Source organism: Mya arenaria, chromosome 5 (genome assembly GCF_026914265.1).
Source record: "Mya arenaria isolate MELC-2E11 chromosome 5, ASM2691426v1".
In the NCBI taxonomy this organism is placed as follows: Eukaryota; Metazoa; Mollusca; class Bivalvia; order Myida; family Myidae; genus Mya; species Mya arenaria.
This window is the reverse complement of record NC_069126.1, coordinates 79,176,458-79,197,735: the sequence shown is the minus strand read 5'-3', so window position 1 is coordinate 79,197,735 and position 21,278 is coordinate 79,176,458. Positions and strand designations below refer to the sequence as shown.

The 21,278-nt window shown below is 33.7% G+C and overlaps 1 protein-coding gene across 4 annotated transcripts; it reads left to right on the top strand.

The window, feature by feature from the left end:
- The first annotated feature begins 121 nt into the window (after positions 1–121).
- Positions 122–21,182, top strand: LOC128234926 (protein sidekick-1-like). Of its 4 annotated transcripts, none has more exons than XM_052949547.1 (13): positions 122–244; positions 1,891–2,208; positions 8,223–8,531; positions 8,656–8,922; positions 11,054–11,326; positions 15,464–15,781; positions 16,770–17,078; positions 18,060–18,209; positions 18,343–18,364; positions 19,687–19,775; positions 19,986–20,001; positions 20,414–20,493; positions 20,771–21,182. In XM_052949547.1, the coding sequence occupies exons 1-13, from the start codon at positions 190–192 to the stop codon at positions 20,800–20,802; spliced, it is 2,238 nt and encodes a 745-aa protein (XP_052805507.1). In that variant the 5' UTR covers positions 122–189; the 3' UTR covers positions 20,803–21,182. The 4 variants fall into 4 exon arrangements, with proteins under 4 accessions (XP_052805507.1, XP_052805510.1, XP_052805509.1 ...); XM_052949549.1 differs by having other exon boundaries at positions 126–244; positions 1,972–2,208; XM_052949548.1 differs by having other exon boundaries at positions 148–244; positions 1,969–2,208.
- The last annotated feature ends 96 nt before the right edge of the window (positions 21,183–21,278 follow it).

Here is a 21,278-nt window from a genome sequence, read left to right as displayed (position 1 = left end):
AATCATTTAAGTTTGACGCTTTTAATATAACATCTGAAATATCTGGTTTAAACTTCCTTAATGTGCGTTTATAAACTTCCTTTAAACAGATCGAATCTGCTACTGATAAATATTTGTGTTACTGTAAGTGCATGATGTATAATTTATTTAGGCCATTCACTGATATGGATATCTTCATTTAGTTAAGGGATGACTTATAAAACATCGCTTTTGACCTATGTATTGATCTCCATACATTTTGGGGGTAAGTTCTACATTTAACAATTCTTTGTAAGACGCATTAATTCGTATGTTCTTTAAAACGGTTATGATGCTTTGCGTGCAAAAGCGGTTATCTCATGTACGTTTGCATTATATGGTGTTATCAACGTTTACATTTCTCTAGCTCGTCAATAGGATTTCCTACATGTTAATGCCGTGTTTTTCATGTACCTATAAACCAGCACCAGATATGCGGGGCACATATGAGATGTCCATCGGAATACATTCAATCCTTAATTTAGGTGAATGGATTTTATCAATCCAGTAAAAGTAACGAATTATATTAAAAATAATGTTAAAATTCATGTAACTGATCAATGAGTCTATAATTTAGTGTGTCTATAAAAACGGTTCAATGTTTTTTACCAATTGATAGCTGGGAAACAACATACTGTTTATAATCCTGGGCTTTGAGTATATACAATCAGATGAATGACCATGCAATTTGAAATAAGTTTGTGGTGCCTTTTATTTTACTGTCATCATTTTATGTATTATATACTTACCCTACTGAAAATACACTTACATTTTACGCCTTTTAAGTTATTGAATTCCTTATGTTATAACACATTTCGGACGTTGTATTTGTAGATACACGTATCTTGTAGTAAATGTCTTAATCATAACAACTTAAGCGTTCTAAAGTAAATAATTATCTTGAAATAAGACTAAGATATCTTGCTTAAGGGTCTATCGGCTCAGAACATTTCACTTATAAAGACATGTGCTTTGAAACTATTACTATGGCATTTTGGAAGTATTATGGTGCACACAAATGCCGTACTCAATGATAGCCCTTGTTTATTGTTGACGGTGCAAATCATTCGAACCAACAATCGTTACTTCTTTAAGTAAATGAAACATTGTCAAGAAAAATACTACATCCTGGTTTCTACAGAAGGATATATGATTTATTTATTTAGTATATAATTTGCTCATATGTTGCTGTAATATCTCGTTGAAGTATCTTAATAAAAAATATTTTTCATCACGTTAAACATATTTTTATATTGCATGGTTATATAGTTATACTCAAGCATTAAAGATACCATTTGTCATAACTTATCATCTGGTTGCTAATGGACACATTGTGTGTGCTTAACAAAACATGTCAAAGTTGAATAATGGAAAATGTATATTAATAAAAGTTGCTTGTTGCTATACAACCCAAATAGTTTCCCTTTTTATGAGGCATCTCTGTCACGTTTGATAGGGTCGGATATTCATATAATAGGTTTTTGTTTCAGTGAAATAGTTCATATTAGAACTCTAGTATTATTTATTAAATAACATTTGAAAACAAATGCACTTACGGGCCGAATAAAGTAAGTAATGTTATTCAAAATAGATTAATTGATGGTCGGATTTACCATATTATGTTTAAATGAAAATGTCAAATCTGTTGTTTGATAGTACATCTTTATGTTTCTTTACTGTCCTGCAGGGATTTTTCAGTGACTTACTGGTGGTTTAAATACATAAAGCTCAGTTAATGCTATACTCATTTCGGAAAATGTAAATTAGTATTTACTTAATAATAAATGATCAATATAACGATATTGGCACAATTTAGCAGAATTACTGATACATATTTTACGAGCATTAATTTACATAGTTCGATCCTTTCAGTTCATTCTCAAGAATGCGAGAGACTTGTTTCACTACCAGCCTCACAACCCGTGTTAAGGTACAATTTTGATAATTCAGTAGATTCGACTGTTCAACTACTGAACCCAAGCGACAGGCCGTTATTCCAAACTACGTGCATCGGTACAAAATGCTTCAGTGCCGACTACTTGAACTGCAGCCTGGCCTCTACCGGCAACATAGACACTGGCAAGTTCTACATCAAGCTCGACAGTTTCAGCGATGGACAGCAAGGGACATACAAATTTAAGGCTAATGGAGGCGCCACAGTGTTGAAATGCATCAATTTGTATTTGATAGGTGGGTATTACACTTTAGTTAAATGCAACTTGTCTGTTCAGTTCATGCTTGAACAATTTTAACCTATAATTACTTCAGTTAGGTAATAGTATGTTTCTAAATATCATCAATTACCATACTCAGCGTGTCCATTTAGCGCAGTGGTTAGCGTACTCACTTCTCACAAAGGCAACCCAGGTTTGATTCCAGGTCTGGGCGCATTTGAGTTTGGTTTGTGGTCACTAAACCGGGCAAGATTGTTTTCACCAGGTTTCCCCCTAAACACAAAACCTCTTTCTCGAACAACATCATGCCAAAGAGAGTGACTTAATATAATTTATCATAACTTTCTTCACAATCCTTGTAAAATATTTACTGTCTTAACTAATTACGATAGCCAATGAACAAAATATGTCATTTAGCGATATCAAATCATAAGAATATATAGCGAATACGGTGCGGTAAACCACCACTTGAATGAAGGATCGTCCAATGAAACAAATTATTTCTAAAATCCTTTTAATTTTGACACAATATTATTATTATTATTATTATTATTATTATTATTAGTAACAGAAGTAGCAGTTGTAGTAGTAGTAGCAGTAGAAGTAGTAGTAGTAGTATGAGTAGTAGTAGTAGAAGTAGTAGTTGTAGTAGTGTTAGTGGTGGTAAAGTAGTATTAGTATTAGTAGTAGTAGTAGTAGCAGTAGTAGTAGTAGAAGTAGTAGTAGTAGTAGTAGTAGTAGTAGTAGTAGTAGTAGTAGTAGTAGTAGTAGTAGTAGTAGTAGTAGTAGTAGTAGTAGTAGTTTAAGTAGTAGTAGTAGTAGTAGTAGTAGTAGTAGTAGTAGTAGTAGTAGTAGTAGTAGTAGTAGTAGTAGTAGTAGTAGTAGTAGTAGTAGTAGTCGTAATCGTAGCAGCAGCAGAAGCAGGAGTAGTAGTAGTAGTAGTAGTAGTAGTAGTAATAGTAGTAGTAGTAATAGTAGTAGTCGTAATCGTAGCAGCAGCAGAAGCAGGAGTAGTAGTGGTAGTAGTAGTAGCAGCAGCAGTAGTAGTAGTAGTAGTAGTAGTAGTAGTAGTAGTAGTAGAAGTAGTAGTAGTAGTAGTAGTAGTAGCAGCAGCAGCAGCAGCAGCAGCAACAGCAGCAGCAGCAGCAGCAGCAGTAGCAGTAGCAGTAGTAGTAGTAGTAGTTAAAGTAGCAGTTAGAGAAGTAGTAGTTAAAGTAGCAGTTAGAGTAGTAGTAGTAGTAGTAGAAGTAGTAGTAGCAGCAGCAGCAGTAACAGTAGCAGAGAAAGTAGTAGTAGTAGTAGTAGAAGTAGTAGCGGCAGTAGAGCGAAGTGTACCAATTAACAAGCCCGCCTACGGTAACGTGAAAGGGACTAATTACATTGCCGGAGTCGTGGCTACCTACTTTTTTTGTTTTGGGTGGGGGCATCACAAAACCCATAAATAGGAACCAAAAAAGCTTGTCATCCTTTGCTCATATAAGCTTCGTGCAGGCCGGTTAGCAAATTGTCGATGTTTTGGATGTGGTCTGACCTCCGTTAACCGATGCATATCAATTCGGAAACATCCGAGTTATGTACGCTTTTCGATTTGCACTTTCCATACAAGGATATTTTGATTATGCGTTCAAAATAGTTTCGAGATGAAAGAGGGTTTCATTTCTGTGCAACACAGTGTGTAGCAAACTGATTTTTGTCATTAATTTATTATATATATTGTTTATGACAAATAAAAAAGGCTAAATCTAATTATATATGAAATAAGATTAAGATTTATGTTTATCCGAACGAATTTCACGCATCAATGAAGTTGATGAAATTTTGAACTCACAATTTGACGCCATTTTTTGGCGAAACAGAGCAAATAAGTCTGATAAGTTCTTGTGAAGTTCAGTTTAACTAAGATATGATTTTTATTGAATAATTCAATATGGGCAATATTCACTTGCAACTTCATGTTTTATCGATCTTCGCGTTCCATTCCAATCAGAACTCCTCGGCCATTTTTCTCCAAAACAATCTCGGATGTATGCCGTTACACTAGTTGTAGTAGTGCGTAAATGTTTGTATTAAATCATCAACTCAATGTAGTATTCTAGCTTATATTTATTAATCTAAGTTTAATTGATTGCCAGTAAAATGTATTATTGCAAACATAATTGAGATTCCCAAGAGTTTAGTCATTAAGTTTTACTGCTAAATTAAATTACTACGCGATCTACTTGTTGCGGACATAAACATACCAATTTCTGAGAATGTAATCCGTCCAAATATATCCGAGGTTGTTTTTGATAAAAATGTCCGAGGAGCTCCGAACGGTTCCAACCGAGAATCTGGTATCAAGGTACGGGTTTTCCCCAATTCAGGGAGACATTGTACCAATAACCACAACCATAAGTCTCCTATATCTGTTTTCCAACACGCTTCTGATACAATGTTAATAAAAGCATTTTAACATTACATTTATAGGCCTATATTTCAAAATACACGATAAAATAAAAACATGTTGATGCATTGACAAGTTATGAACACTCGCTATGAATGGACTAGAAAAGCACATACTTAACAAATAATGCATATCAGTATGACCATTTTATTATAAAGTAACTGAAAGAACCTTATTTTGCTATAGAAAAAGGAAAGAAAAGAGGCAAGCCAGTTGTATTGCAGTATTAAATAGACACCATTGAAAGCTACACGCGAAACTTGATTAAATTATTCCAATGCAAAAGAAAATAAGGGTTGTTAAAAAGTTTGCTGCTATTCATTTAACCGAACTGGCTATTTCAGCTTGTTATAAATATAGCTCATGGTTTAGTTCTTGTCCAAACCTTTACGTATTAAATATGTACTTGTCAATCTTCATTTAATGCTACATTTAGTAGTAACTGTCTTAATCTTTAAGTAACGAATAGACTCAAACTTCAGGTTATGTTACATTTAGGCTGAAATTAAACTAAAACATGTTTTGTTTTGACTAAACTGTAAATTTAATATACTCAAGACTACAGTTTTTGCTCAAGATCCATGTATTAATACTGAAAAAAGAGTGATTGTGATCAAGTATCAATATTGGTTGTAAGGTGAATGAAAGCGAAGAAACATTTCCTCTTTTTTAGATAGGACTAAACATAATTTGACTCTGTCTTGCAATCATTTATCCAGATAAGTGTATTTATGAAGCATATAGGAATGACAAATGTGACCTCAGGCCAGCGATACACATATTATCTTGAAGAAAGTGTTATATTAAGATTTAACAAACAGATATTCCACTTCTGCTTTATCTCAAATAATGTTATACCAATTAGATATAAACTGAGACAAACAATACATATTGTTAATCTCAAGTACACTATATATCAGAGCAACCATACATTAGGTAAGGTTTATTTATCGTCTTTGTTCCGTGATTAACTTTAAAACTTCGTTCTCATTTCTATAATTAATTATTTGTGTATTTACTTCTTGCAAATTTCTGACATTTGATCGGGTTTATTAATTTTCATCCCATGCGTTGTTTTTAAGGATTACCAGGCAAAGGCAATGGTGGCAAAGACAATTGGTGTTATCCTCAATCTCACTAAGACATCTTGTGTATATAATCATTGCAATCATTTCAACTGTTATCATATGTATGTGAATGTTTTCCTTGATATATTGGGGTTTGCTTTTCTGCATGCACATTCAACATTAGACAAGTAACTAACAGCTTTTAAACCTTTTATGTACGTACAAATATAAAGTAGTGCTTAATAAGCTCAGTTCCCTGTAGTGATATTTGACTATTTTTATTTTTTTGATAGGAAATCCGTTTCATCCAAAGGCCTATAATGCTTTAGGGTTTAATACTCGACAGAAAAAGTGCGTATTTAACTACAAAAGAGATTCAGATAATGTCTGATAAGAACCCTAGGTCCACGCGATGCTGTTTTAAACAGAAATGTATGGGGATATCCAACGGTATCGCTTACTCTACTACTCGTTTGATATATGCTAATGAGGTCGATAAATGGGTGCTAAATAACAGTGTGTGTATACCACGTGATAAATTGCGTCATAAATGCTGCGTCGGAAGGCAATATTTTGATTTGAATGAAGACTTTAACTAAAGATAACTTCACTATTTCTTCACCATTTTAAATGAAACAAAGCGCAGTCTATGGCGCTTACGAAGCCCCACTTTCGGTCTTTTACCAGAATTTGATTGCGAGTTTAGTTTCGTAAAACACCTCGACAAACCTTTTCACAATACGGCCGTCTGACGGAGCACTGTCAAAACATTATTTTGGAAACAGGTTTGTCGAAGTGTTTGATGAAACTTATGACCTCATCAAATTTCGAAAATAAAAAACTGCTGGGCTCTTTAAGCGCCATAGACTGCCCTTTGTTTCATTTAAAATGGTGTTGTGAATGATAAGTTATCTTTGATTTAAGTCTTCATTTTAAGCAAATTTTTGCCTTCCGATGTAGCATATATGACGTAATTTATCACGTGGTATACACACACTGAATAAGGAGTATACTTTTAGTCATGTCGACTAATTGATATTCAAAGAAATGCATTTCTATTATTATTAAGTGGATTTAAAACATGTTAGGATAAGTAATTTGTATATAAAACGTTTTGATAAGTTAACATAATTTAAACATACTTGGCCTTTAAGAAAACCACTTGGTTGTGAGTTTTTGCGTATTTAAGTTAAAGTATACTTGAGGTTTTGTTGTATGTTTGGTATTGCGATGGTGGCATCTTTAGGTTAAAAAACGTCAAAATGTATAACTTGAATGAATTTACCTTACTGAAACATACAGGGCCTTTAAATGCCACAAGAGTAAAAAAATGATTTGAAAAGAATACATGTGTAAATGAATATTTCACTGTAAAATGTCTAAAAACAGAACTATGCACCTGAGTTTAGCAAGGCTATAAAATATATAAAGAGAAATTAATTTCATTTTAACCATTAAACTGTTAATATGATGTGTATATTATGTCAATTTTATTTATCGCTATAATTACTTAATGTTTTTTTTTCCAAGTTTATGATATTGTTGTTTATATGTTTCTGCTGTATTGGTCTTAATGAAAGCAGTATTTGCATTTTTAATTTAAATCTAAACAACTCATTTTACCAAAATTTTACATTTTGCAAAAGTGTTTTAAGTGGTTTTTGATTATGTAATTCTTACTAAGATTTGCAGATGTTGTGTTAGAGATGCTTAGCTACAAATAGTTCATTATGCAACTTAATTTAATTAATTAATTCTTCATATTAAGGGTTAGGGATCCCTTTGTTTCATTGAAATGAGTAATTGTGTAAATGTTAAGCCATAAATTACCTTCATATCAAAATGTATTTTTGTGCATTTAATTCTAGTACTACTGTTGTTTGTAATATTGTTCTGTGCAATCAGTATGTGATTTATCTTTTACTTTTCTGTTTGTTTCTTACTCTTCTTATGCATTTGTGGTCTTCAACATATGCATAGTAGCTATATTCATTGTATACCCTGTTTATTTAAATGTTTGTTTATGTATTAAATAAATTGTCAACTGCAGCAGAACTGCTTGTTATTTTAAATGAGGTTAAAGACTTCATTTAAGGTACTCGTTCATGTTTTTGTAAAAAATGCACTTTTCGTATTGCATAAGAAGTGTAGCAAATTATTAGGAGTGTACAAACTAAGAAACCAAAAGCTGAAACCCTTCAGCGATTGTTGATATATGCTCAAATACCGTCTTTGAACACCTCAATGTTCATTAGCATTAATAACGCTAACGGTCACTTCCTTACGGCTATATTGTTGCGTGATTGGTTGATTGACATTATAACCCCATTATCGATCCAAATAGATTTGTTTACAGTTATTCACTAAGTAGTCATTGTGTATGATCTTATATTCACTGGTAGAATGACATATTAACCGATGATTAGCTAGGCACCACATGTTTTTGAAAGTTGAATTGTACTTCTCTTTGTATTACTTTTTTACACTTACAATCCAATAAATATATCGAATGTGTTTTAGGAACACCCAACTATCCCAGCATAAGCGTAAACAGACTGCCACATACGGGTCAAACCGTGACATTAACATGCCAGTGTACATCTACAACCGATCCTCCGGGACACGGCTTGGCTATGTCTTTTGCATGGAAAAAAGATGGCGTTACGTTGACATCAGGAGGGAGATTCACCTTACTTACACAAACCACCGCTACGTTGACCATCACCAATGTCCAACGGAACGATGAGCTGTCACAGTTCACCTGTACGGCTTCGGAAGAAATGGGCATGACATCGAACAGCAGTGCGGCTTTCAAGATCAGCATTTATTGTAAGATTTTGATAAAACACTTGTGTTTCAATTTTTGTAATTAACAATGATCACAATGCAAGACGTGTAAACGAATTATTCATTTTGATTTTTAGTCAAATTCGCATACACTATTTACATTTAGACGGCCCCGACAGTATCGCCTTCAACAGGACCAGTGTTACCCAGATCCTTTATGAAAGAGACAGATTTTTCCCGGTCGAGTGTCTGGCAGACTGCAAGCCTTCCTGCACCTTCAGATGGACGAAAGGTCAAATTCCTGTGAGCAACTCTGCGGTCCTGGACGTCGGTATAGCTGGTAGCGATGATGTGGGACAATACACATGTACTTCTGCACATTCCAATTACACGACGTTTACTGGAACTAAAAACTACTCAGTCATTCTCATACGTAAGTTGTCTTCTAATATAAAATGTGTATTGTATACATTTGTGTGGTCTATAGCATTTTAGCTATGAGATATAATGAATATAACTATTTTTAAAACAGTGACAAAATGTGTTTTGAAACTGTGGCCCATTCTGGTAAAAATGTACACGTATTGTTAAATATTTCGACTACTCAGCGTACACGTACTCCATGACCTGCAGAGTTATTGTCATTAATTTTGTAAGAGCTTGTTTGTATTTATTATTCCACGGTATTCATATTTCTTACAAAATGATGTCAAATTAATTTGGCCTGTAATTGCCTGTTTTGTTCTCGGGGAGGCAACTTTGTTAGTATATATTTCCATGATTATAAGATCGTCGTCAATAGGGAATTATTTGACGTTCACTACAAAATACTTTACGCCATGACTTTGGCGCCAAAACAATTTTTCTAGCTACATTTGGTGGAATCTGTTAACTTTTGACTCTAAATAGTGAGCAGTAAATTAAATAGTGCTCGGCATTTTCTTCAGCATTACAGTGACCACAAAACAGACAATCTTTTAGGTGTTTATTAAACAAGTCTAAATAAAGATCATTCCAGTTATTTCTTTAACGTGCATGATAAGGCGACCAGCGGCGTTCTCCAAAGACAAATAAGGATAAAAAATATAGTCCTTTGAACCTTTGTTGTCAATTTCGCTCGAAAGACAAGAGTGAAGGCGAGTGTCTTGTGTCTACACCGAGTTTATTCCACAATGAAACGTCATAGGGAATTATTGAACGATTGTAGAAATCTAATGGCATATTAAGAGCTACTCGATTTGCACTGTTTCATACATTATAAGGGTTAGAATCATTTACAGTCACCGGTAGTATGAGTAGGATGGTAAATTCCCAAAATCATATTGATATTCAATTATCACATACTTCTGAAGCATATTCGAGTATTGGTCTCAAGTAGATGAGGTCAATTTGATTGAAAGTTTTTCAACGAAGTTTAAATTTAAGAGCTTGCATTGAACCAAGAACCTTCTTTGTAAAAGTAAAATTGTGTTCATTATGTTGATCGCATGTTCCATCAAAACTTAGAGTGACACCAAAGTGTTTGTGTGTGTGTGTGTGTGTGTGTCAAAATGAGTAAGTACCGTTGAATGAAATACGAGATTTGGGTGCAGTTTATTTGACACTGCACAGAATATTTTTTGAGTTCTTGATGGATTGAATTGAAGAAGCCCTTGTTTTGACCAGTCAGAAATGGTTTGCATGTCAGCATTTAGAGTGTTCTCCATGTTGTCTTTGCTAGATGACGGGACATCAAAGGAACTGTCATCAGTGAATCATGATTGTAATTAAAAAGTCTACATGGCCCTAGACAGAGCCCTGCTGTACACCAACTGAAAAAAGGATGTGCCAATGAACACTGACTGACTTCAAGTTTGTAAGAAAAGAGATATCCAGTTGATTGTATTGATACTAATCATAAGTGGGCATCCGTTCGTGATGGCCTCCATTTGCTCGAAACAGCTTATAACTGTGCCATGAGAATCGTTGTACAGCAAAACAAACACTCTGCATCCTGACACCCAGGTTTTGTCAACAGGTCCTGCTCGCTTAAGCTCGCGCAATTGTGTCAAATCGTCTTAAATGAGAACTTGGTTACCAATAGTCTTCGTGTTGTCATATACTCGCTGACGAACTTAAAGAGTTTTCTTAATTTACTTTTACGTTTCACTGACTGTTAATTCTCTGCCTAAATGTACCTTTTTCGAAGGCATTTGTCTACGTCTTCGGGTGACAAGTTCGTGCCAACATGGTACCATGCGTCCATTTGTTCTCGATGGGATCATCAAAAGCTCCAGTATCTCAATGAATACCGCAAATGGCAATGCACATGTGATTGCCGTATTGAGCAAGTTCATATGTATCAAGATCAGCTGTTTGAAGTACATTGTTTAATTTAACATTTTGTTGTTTAAGTGTACTGATTTCATCATTAAGCATGACAAAACGCCACTACAACCGTAAATACTTGTTTTTTGACGCCAACAGCATGAAGTGTCCAAACATTTCCTCCATCGACAACAAACTATCAATCTGCACAGATGGAATCTGCAACAATACGTAATCAATCATACTTTTATTTACAGATGGTCCTGACATGGTGCCCCTATCGCCTCCTACAACCACGTATACGGAGATGGAAAGTGACATTCTGGAAAACATTTCCTGCTCCGCAGTTTGTTACCCGGAATGTTTGTACACTTGGTCCAAGGTTGGAACAGCCGGTACAGTGCAGAACAATGCCGTTTTAAGTCTTGGACAACTAACGAGGCAAAAAACAGGATCGTACATATGTTCTGCTACAAATCCGAGGACATCCTTAACACGAAATGGTCCTACAGTAATTGTTGAGGTCTTATGTAAGTTGAATAACTAAATGCATTTATAGCACATGGAATTTACGTTTAAACATTTCAATACCAAATTTTGACGTTCCTTGTTAACTTTAAATCTAAGAAGGAAAATTTGGACTGTGTTTCTCTAAACTATGCTTTTAGATGACATTCTTTGTAATTGCGGAAACCTTTATGCATTAAAAGCGTAAAACATAATTCAACTATAACATACCTTCATTACAATTACGTGAGTTTTTCTGTCTTACTTTCTTATGCGAAAACCGAATGTTTTTACAACACATTCCCAGGGTGATACTTATGAGAATTTGGAATCTGTATGATTATATTATTGAATGGTCATGATTACATATTCACAAAAATGCCTTTTAAAGATTTTTATAACATGTGTACAATTTCTTCAATTTTCGGTTCCGCCCCCCCCCTCCCCACACACAGGGGTAGACATGTGTATGGTATGTAAGATGTAACCGGGATAACTATGCAAACAGGTGTTGTCGATAAGCAATATTGCTATTAGAACCGTTAATATATTCATTTTGATTATTTAACTCATGTTGGATTATATGATAAATTTGTGTTTACTTTAAACTTGCCATATTTAAAGATATGTGTACAAATGCATATTCCCATTTCGTCCATGCCAAAGTGGTATCAATATATTTTTAGATTTTATCTAAAATATGGTTATTATCACTGGTGAAACAACTTTTGAATCTATAGATCAATATGACATCATAATATTTTAAAATTCACGCTCTTCATTGAAACTGTTTTATACAGGTTGTTCGTTAAATTGAAACTTACAAAAGGGCATTAATGGTCTTTTTATTTTAAACCCGGCCCTATTTTCATTAACCATCGGTTCAAACTTTATACTCCTCTTTCAAAATCAAAATAACACAATAGATGCGATTTAGTTAAATGGATCACATAATTAGACGTCAAGTCAACGCAAAGAATAATATTGCCATTGATGCTCCAAATTATTTGCACTTCCATAAAAAGTTCAAGTTCTGATCCATTTGTTGAAAAGAGGCATACGGGATCAGTGTGATAAAGAGTAAGGTGTTTGAACTTTGCATTAGTCGAACATGTTTTATTATTTATCAATATTTTGAATGTATACACACCTTTCGTCCCTTTATTGTAAACAAAACTTTTAATTTATAATAAAGGGAGGTCATTTGATAACATAAACACACAGCGTTATGGTTCTTGCTCTACACGCAAGTTCACATTGTCATTATAATTAATCTTTCTTAATTTCTATTCAATTATTTTCAAAAGACCAAACAGAAGACGTTTCCAAAAAAAATATTGACGTTGAAGTGAAATAAACTATTATTAAAAAAGCGTATCATTACTGTACGCAAACTATATATGTTTGATGTTAATATCATTATTGGTTTGAAAAATTAAAAACTCCAATGTGGTGTAACAGGTAACAAGAATGACCTAAAGACAAAGTGATTTTCATCTGAGTATTGTCGAATGCAAAGTTAATTTTTTTACTGAACAACTAAATGGTTTGTAACACAAGTAAGTTGACGATTGCATTATTAAGTTCGTGCAAATTTCTTACTTGAAAGGTCGAAAGTGTCAGCAAAACAAACGTGGTGATTAATTTTTTTTTAACTTAAAAAAGTGTTACGTCCTGTATAACTTGTTACGATTGCAGAAACCGCCACAAATCGGAATTAACAGTGATAACTGTTTTGTGCTATCAAGAAGAGTAAAAAACGGCATAATTATCCACAAACAGTGCCCGATGTATAAATTTACGCATTAAAAAATCACTATAGGATGGAACAAAAATCCGTCAAATAGTCTATTGTTTTCGTGGACTGCGTTACTTACAAGTGGTAACTTAACCAAAACAAAACACGGTATCCACATGCTTACATTTTCACCGTATTCAAACACAGTCTTTTTGAAGCCTTAAACTGTTTCAATGCAACATTTCTTTTTATTTCTTCATGAATAATACTAATAAACTTGACTGTTTATACACAACGCTTCCAACATCCAATTAGATTCTTCGTCGGTTCATTTGTTCTTCAGACTATGGACTTCTTTTTATATTTTGACCAATGCCCAAATTTAGATTGATGAACAATTGTCTCCACTTTTCTATGTCCTCCATAATCACTGTCAAATGATTACTCATATACCTGTTCTTTGCCATTTTTTACGTTCTCATTCATTCTATGTCAGTGTAGTGGTCGTAAAGTTGTAGATATTTCATATTCTAGTGATGCAACATGACAAAGCCCTTAGTAATACACATGGTATGGTGATATATCAAATAATCTATCAATTTTCCAGTGTAGTCCCAACTACCGTTCCCTTATGCACTATGATATTCAAAGTATTCTACCACAATTGGATTTATTGACTTAGTACTGAACTTTGTTCGTTATTCTTATATTTTCTGAAACCTGGTTTGCGGATGCAAACATATACGACCAAATTATGATCACTGGCTTTTCAGGACCAGTTCGTCGTGATCGGCAAGGAGATTGATATGGTGGTGTTGCCGCTTATATCATAAACGGTATCCACTTTAAAAGACGAAATTATTAGGAGATAAATGCGTTTGAGTGGTCCTGGTTAGAAATGAAGATACGCACATCTGAACGTGTATTTTATCGTCCTCCTAACTCTGGTATTAACTTTTATAGCCTCCTCGAAGATTCTATGGGTTTTGCGAAGGAAAGTGGTGTAATTATAACAGGTGATTTCAATCTAAACAGTGGTCTGTTATCGATCTCTTATTTGTTTCCAACTCAAACTCCTTAGTCCATATTTGAGTGGAGAGCCGTTCCTAGATCAAAACATTTGTTTTCATTGCCCTATTTTTGGAATTTTAAGATACCATAAACCGGTAAAAAAGGTCACCCGGCGTAGAATATGGTCTCTGGAGGTTATTTATTTTCCTTTTATTAGGCCAATCTTGGAGTATGCGGAAGTCATCTGTAGAAATTGTCCTTAGTATGAAAATATATAATTCAAAACTAATGCGAAAGCATTGTTTCTGGTTATACCCAGGTTGTTTCTCTGCGACTGCTTCACATTGAATCTTGCTTTAAGATCTTAGAAACAAGTTGCGGTCACTCTCCTGACTATTTTTACAAATTTGGTTTCTCAGACTCAGGCCTCAACAAGATCACTTCTAACCCGATATCTCTAGCCTTCGTACACACACGTAACTATATATCAATTCATTTGTTCCTTCGACAATCTCAACATGGAATATTCTCCCAGTTGAAGCACATACCATGAACACTGTTTTTGGTTTTAATGCTTACTTGAACCATCACCTTTTTGTTAAAATATTATTTCCTCATCCCTCCGCTGGAGTGGTATTCAGAAGACATCGTACCATTTTCTTCTGATCTGTCCTCTGTTAACTGATCAACTGAAATTTATGCTCAAAGCTTTGAGAGACGTTACGCCCTGGCAGAAGAGCAACATAAGACGTTGTTTGATGATGTTCACCTCATTATTCGAATGTCAAAAAGAGTTGATAGCCAGTGAACAGCCACACCCATCAACTTATAACTAACACCACCCTGATTTGTCTTCTTTCTAGATTATGGCACTGTATAATTTCATTCTTCTTCTATCTTCCTCTTTAACTTTCTCATTCTGTTTTCAAACAGAATCAAAGACTCTTGTATTCGATTTATGAAAACAAAACTATTACTTTAACATTTTTAAGAACACAAGATTGTTCTTTTTTTAATTTCATTGTATTTAATAAAGCAAAATCAATTTTTACAAATATTAATAACTTAAATACCACTACTTTAATAATATTAACAATATCAACCTCAGTATGTATTCTGCACAGTGAGCTGTACAAATGCCCGTCACTGACTATGTACATTTTAAGAAAAAAATATACTTCGTTTTAATCATTTTCTCTAGAGTGTACATGTGCTTAGGTTTGTCTTTATGCTAGGTATTTATACTCTGATGAATAAAATAAATTTAAAATTTAAGTATATTTTTTATTATCGTATACACACGTTCGATCGAATATTTGAATATTCGTTTGCATCCCTAGTTTAATTTGAATTGCAGTCATTGGTAAAAGTAGCTTGTGTCTGGTACACGAAAATGTTCTCTTTTTTTCAGATTCCGCAAGGCGAATACCTGGAGAAGAGGTACAGCTTATCTTCAACACCCGCAAACATAACAATGCAACCTTGGTGTACAAAATAGTCGCATACCCCGTGCCCAAACCATCACAGTTCGTTTGGAAGCGGTGTATGAATATCAGTTCATGTGAACCTTTGCCGCCTGACTTGGACAAATTCGAAATTGACACAGAAGGTCTATCAAGTAACTTATCGATTCTGGACGTTCAAAATGAAGATTACAGAATTTACCAATTGTCAGTGTCTAACGGAGTTGGTGATGCACTAGTGGAATGGTTACATCTTAGACCAATCGGTATGTTACTTTTAGCTTATATATACACATGAAGTTTCCATTTGTGAAACTGTGGTTTGCTAGTTTATATTTACTAGCAACCCACTTTAAACAACAACAATATTTATTTCATATCAGTTTTACAAAAGAAATTTTAATGAATTAATAATGTAAAAAAGAACTAAGAATAAAGGACGATGTCTTAAACCCATAGCATCACAAAAGGTATTCACTATCCTGATGTTTCTAATATCGATACAATTGAATAGACATACAATATTAAACACACTTCATGAGCATTATTGACATCCATCAACACTTACAATTCCCAGTCAAGGTTGAAATGTAATCATCTCATTTTAATTTGATCCAATAACTATTCTAGCATTTGTTAAACTTTTATAAAAACTTCAATTTACCCAAACACCGACGAAGATTAGAGAAGTTAACAATGCCTTAGGTTTCACAAAATTGATGTTTTGGTCATCGATTTAATTGCGGAAGAAATGTCGAAAATCTTGTTTGTGCGAGGCTCTTTATCCAACATTGATTTTTTTTGCATGACTGACGATAACTATATTAACTTTAAAACATCTATTTATTTCGATTTAAAACAATTACCTTGGTTATGTTAGGTTTTTATTGATTTTTTTTTTAAATGGCTGATGCTTACTTTACAAATAGCATTAATCAATTTCCGTATTCAATTTGTTATAATGCCATCACTATTTTTATATTAACATTTTATAAAGAATATGTGTATTTTCGAATTGCAAGTTTTTTAACGAATTAAAACGGCAAATATGAATGTTGAAGAATTTGGTTGAGTGGTCATCAAAAGCATTGTAGTAACTAAATAACATGTGTAAATATTGACATGAAATTAATAACTTGTAATGTAACAAAAACATTAATATATACATATGTAAAGTTTTGCTATGCATGGGGACTGCATTTGGCTAAATATTATTCTCTAAATAATACCACTCTTTATTATCTTTTATTCCAGAATTACCCGATTCGCCAACGGTCTTCCACGTCATTCAAAACACAATAAAGCAAACAACTGCTGTAGTGACCTGGATAACTGGATTTGACGGTGGATCACCTCAAACGTTTCATTTGTCCTATAGAAAACTGGTTGGTGACACAGGTTATACTACAGCAACAGTACAACACGATGATAAGAAAGTGTTGAATTACACAATTGAACATTTAGAACCTGGAACCAAGTACTTTGTATCACTCTTTGCGGCAAACGAGGAGGGTTCTACTGCATCGATTAATGTAACTTTTCAAACTCTTAAAACTATATCTGGTGAGTTTTGTTCTTGGAATTTGTTCGACAGAAATAGCTTGTAGGCTTATAAAATTCCACTTAAGTTTTTTATGCTTTTTTTTTATTAATCTCGATGTTGTCAAAGGCAGAACGTACTGCATGACCAGATACACAAGGTGAAAAATTAGCTCAGTTTTTTGTAGCCCAACTACCATATTAACGTGCAGTAGGGGATTTTAGCCAAACATCAGACCCATTTTCTATACAGGTTCTTTGCTACGATACTGGAACCACTTGCATTTTATGAGGCAATAATTGACCAAACGCAGTTACAATAAAAAGCTAATTATGCAATTCTTTGTGAAATCAAATACCTATTAAAGCAGGTTAAATTAAAACTCTACCGTTTTTAGAGGTAATTGTCTTTAAAAGTATAGATGATAGTTCAGGAATTCTCTGAATCGGGCGCGAATGGGAAAAAATGGAATACTTTTTCGTCAATAATTTCTGTCTCTATTATAACATTCGTTTAGTAAGTTCGTCTATTCAGTAGAAATTGACAAGACCTGGAACAAACAAGAGATTCCGCCAAACGCCACAAAACAACAAAGACAGATTACACATGCATAGATACGCGTTTATTTATAACTGCTAGAGTAACCACCCTTGATTAGTCAGTGAGACTGAAGCTCACTGGTTAAATATTTAAATCTTCATACTTTTCCTAATAAACGTCTATAATAGCGGTACAAAATACTATTACATAACATGTATGTTAGAGGTTATATCATGCCAGTTAAACATTAAAACATCATACAAGTATATTAAAACATGTATGGGGCATTAATTCGAACTGTCCTTTCTTTTAAAATGATCCATATTTAAGTTATTGTGATGTTTGTTTGAAATCAGAAATATGTCTCATTTATTGTTCCAAATATGTAAGTTTTGAATCATCATTATGGAAAACAAAAATAAAATGAACAGTTTAAATATGAAACTTTTTGTATATACTTTTAGATCACACCGAGACAAGTCCAAATATTGGCCCTGTCATTGGAGGGTCGATTGGTGGAACTATTGGAGCGATCATGGCCATAGTTGTTGTCGTTGTAATTGTCAAACGGAAATACTCACTAAATTGGATCTGTTTCCGTACAAAGAAAAGTGGTATGCATTATCAGTGATTTATACATCTTACCAGAAAGGAGTAAAGGCAATTGCCACAAAACTATATAATTAAATTATTATTATAGCTGTGTCAAAGATTTTAATGGTCTTTTAGTCATATTCATTATTTCAGCTGATCCTGCTGAGCAATCCGTGTAAGCAGAAAAGCTTTTTTAAACTAGCGTATGAATGTCCTTATATTATATTCTCAAGCATGTATTGACTGTGAATTATTTTGCTTAGTGTTCTTCTTTAACATGCATCGATAGTGCACTGTTTCGCAAACTATTATTCTTCAACATGCATTGACAACAAACTACTTTGCTTTTTGTTTCTCTTCAGTATGTTATGGCAGTGCACTGATTCGCGAAATTTATTATTCAGGATGTATTTGTAATAAGCTTCTTTGCTAAATTTTGTCAGTATGTATTGACGGTGAACTTCTTTGCAAACTATGTTTCTTAAGCATGCATGGACAGAGAACTGCTTTATTTTAAAATTGTCTTAATCACAATGTATTGACGGTGTTTTTGTTTAATATGAAATGACTGTGAACTACTTTGCTAACTGCTATTCTTCAAGATGTTCTGATAGTGCAGTGTTTCGCTAACCATTCTTCTTCAGCATGTACTGACAGTGAACTACTTTGCTAGATTTTCTTCACCAGCATATTTGACGGTAAACTTCTTTGCTAACTGTTTCTCTTTAGCATGTATTGATAGTGAGCTACTTTGCTTGCTGTTATTCTTCAGCATGTTTAATAGCGAAATACTTTGCTTTGTGTTCTCCTTTCACCTGTATTGACAGTGAACTGCTTTGCTAACTGTTCTTCTTTATCATGTATTTATTTTGCTAACCTTTCTTCTACAACATGTAAAGACAGTGAACTACTGTAAACTGGCGTCTTCAGCATGTTTTGACATTAAAATAATTTTCGAGAATTTCAGCCTATTTTCACATTGAACTACTTTGCAACATTTTCTTCTTCAACATGAATTGAAAGCGAATAACTGTTCTAAGTGTTCATGTTTAACATGTATTGACAGTGGACTACTTTGCTAACTGCTATTTTCCAACATCTTTTGACAGTGTCTCTGCTTTGCTAACTGTACTTCTACAGCATGTTTTGTCAGTGAACTTCTTTGCTCTCTTTTGTACGTTGTGCAGCAATTTCACAACCTATTATGCGTTTTTTTTTTAATTTGCATTCCTTACATCTGTGAGTATTGTCTTTGTTAAATGTTCCACACGTTCTCAATTTCCTTGTTTTCACATTGGAATTGTTAGAATTATTCGATTGGTTAATAGTAAGTATCAAAATAAAAAAGTGTCTTATCAATAAATAATTGGAAAATCGAGTTCATATTATTAAGAGAAACAATTTACTGAATGAACTAATACTTCTGCGGATATCCATCATTAAATTTACGAAGCATAATTGCAATGAGTGGTCACACGTGTCTTTGTCATTTTATAGGTCTGGTAGACACAACCCCGGATGTAACATAGTCCAGTCGTACGAAGAATTGCCCATGACAATACAAACATCGGTTTACGATGCTTTAAGTTAGTACTACAATATAATATGGCAATTTAATAGTATTCATGTTTTATAAACTGTAATAGTAGCCACATAGTTCGTAACGTAGCGCCAGAAGCCTCTTTACATGGTATTCTAAAATGCAAATTGCAACATATATTTAATTCGCAATTATATTTATGCAATTATTATCAAATATGGCGATTTCAATTTCTCACCATCGTATTTATTTTCAGAAAAAGGCGACAATGGGTAAGATAAAAACATGAAAATAATGCTTTGAAATAGTCAGACTTAATAACGTAAATCTAAGTTAAGGTGATGGGTATAAAACATAATGCTTAGCCTTTAGGAAATTGTTTTTAGGGTATAGCATTCGCATATTTAGGGTTTAATTAATTTGTCATTCGACACGAATGAGTCAAAAAATAAAATACATGAAGGGCTTTAAAATCGTAATACTGTGCATGGTGATATGTCGCGGTACATTTGTTCATTGTTTGCTTTAACACAGTGTTCCGATTTTAAGGATTTGCATTCAGTTACAAGGTAGAAGCGAACATGTTTTAGCTAATACAGTGATGAAAAGCCAAAATATACTCGATTTCCTAAATTGTATTGCACATTCATTTTGGTATTGTTTGTACAATGCAGTCAATTTCAGACCCAATAGTTCGCATGTATACACGACGTTGGATGAGTCAAGTTCAAAGGCACCTGTGAACTACGGAAATGTAAAGAGAGGTATTTATAGAAGTAGGCTATTCCTGCAAGTTCGATGGTCGTATAACGATCAAGAGTGTGCTAAAAATCATCCTGACATAATGATAAGGATAGCATTTAAAACATGACAAAATAGTATTTACACAATACTATGTATCAATTAAAACGAGCGTTGAATTTGATATTATCATATCATTTTGGTTAAAAAACCTGAATTCGATATATACCATATAACTTTTACAATTCGGAAAGCCACATTACGTTGATGTCTTTTTGAATCCTTTCCATGTCTTTGCAGGGGAGCCGGTTTACAACAACACTGTGCAGTAGAATCCGGTGCAAACAGTGCTTTTATATACACTTATTGGAGGATTGAAAGTCTGATATCGTTATGCGATGAGAGGATTTGGCGTTTTACTCTCAAATGGATGGATATTTGATATAATAGGAAATAGGAGCCCTACACTATTAATATCTTGTATATTTGTCTGGAAAATGTACAGAAACATATCAGCATAGTAGTCCATTAGAACATAACACTTACATCATACATATGACTGTTATGTTTACAAGTAATATATAGTTATAGCCTCAATGACAAATGCGGCCTTCATAATGTATCTTTCGATATAAGTGCGCTTTAATTGTTTTCGTCTAAATGTATAGTGCTAAACATGTACCGTTATATAAACATTATCAGTGTAGGTAATTGGACTACAGACCTGACAAAGATCTAAATAAACATAGACAGCATGTATGTTTCATTTGTTATGTCCCTATTCAGAGATTTCTAAGATTGTGCTTGA

Excerpts from the sequence above, each read along its gene's own strand:
- LOC128234926 (XM_052949547.1), top strand. The coding sequence starts at position 190 with ATGACTTATAAAACATCGCTTTTGACCTATGTATTGATCTCCATACAT. Across the intron at positions 8,532-8,655 it reads TTTCAAGATCAGCATTTATT|ACGGCCCCGACAGTATCGCC; the intron begins GTAAGATTTTGA and ends ATTTACATTTAG. Across the intron at positions 18,210-18,342 it reads TTTCCGTACAAAGAAAAGTG|CTGATCCTGCTGAGCAATCC; the intron begins GTATGCATTATC and ends TCATTATTTCAG.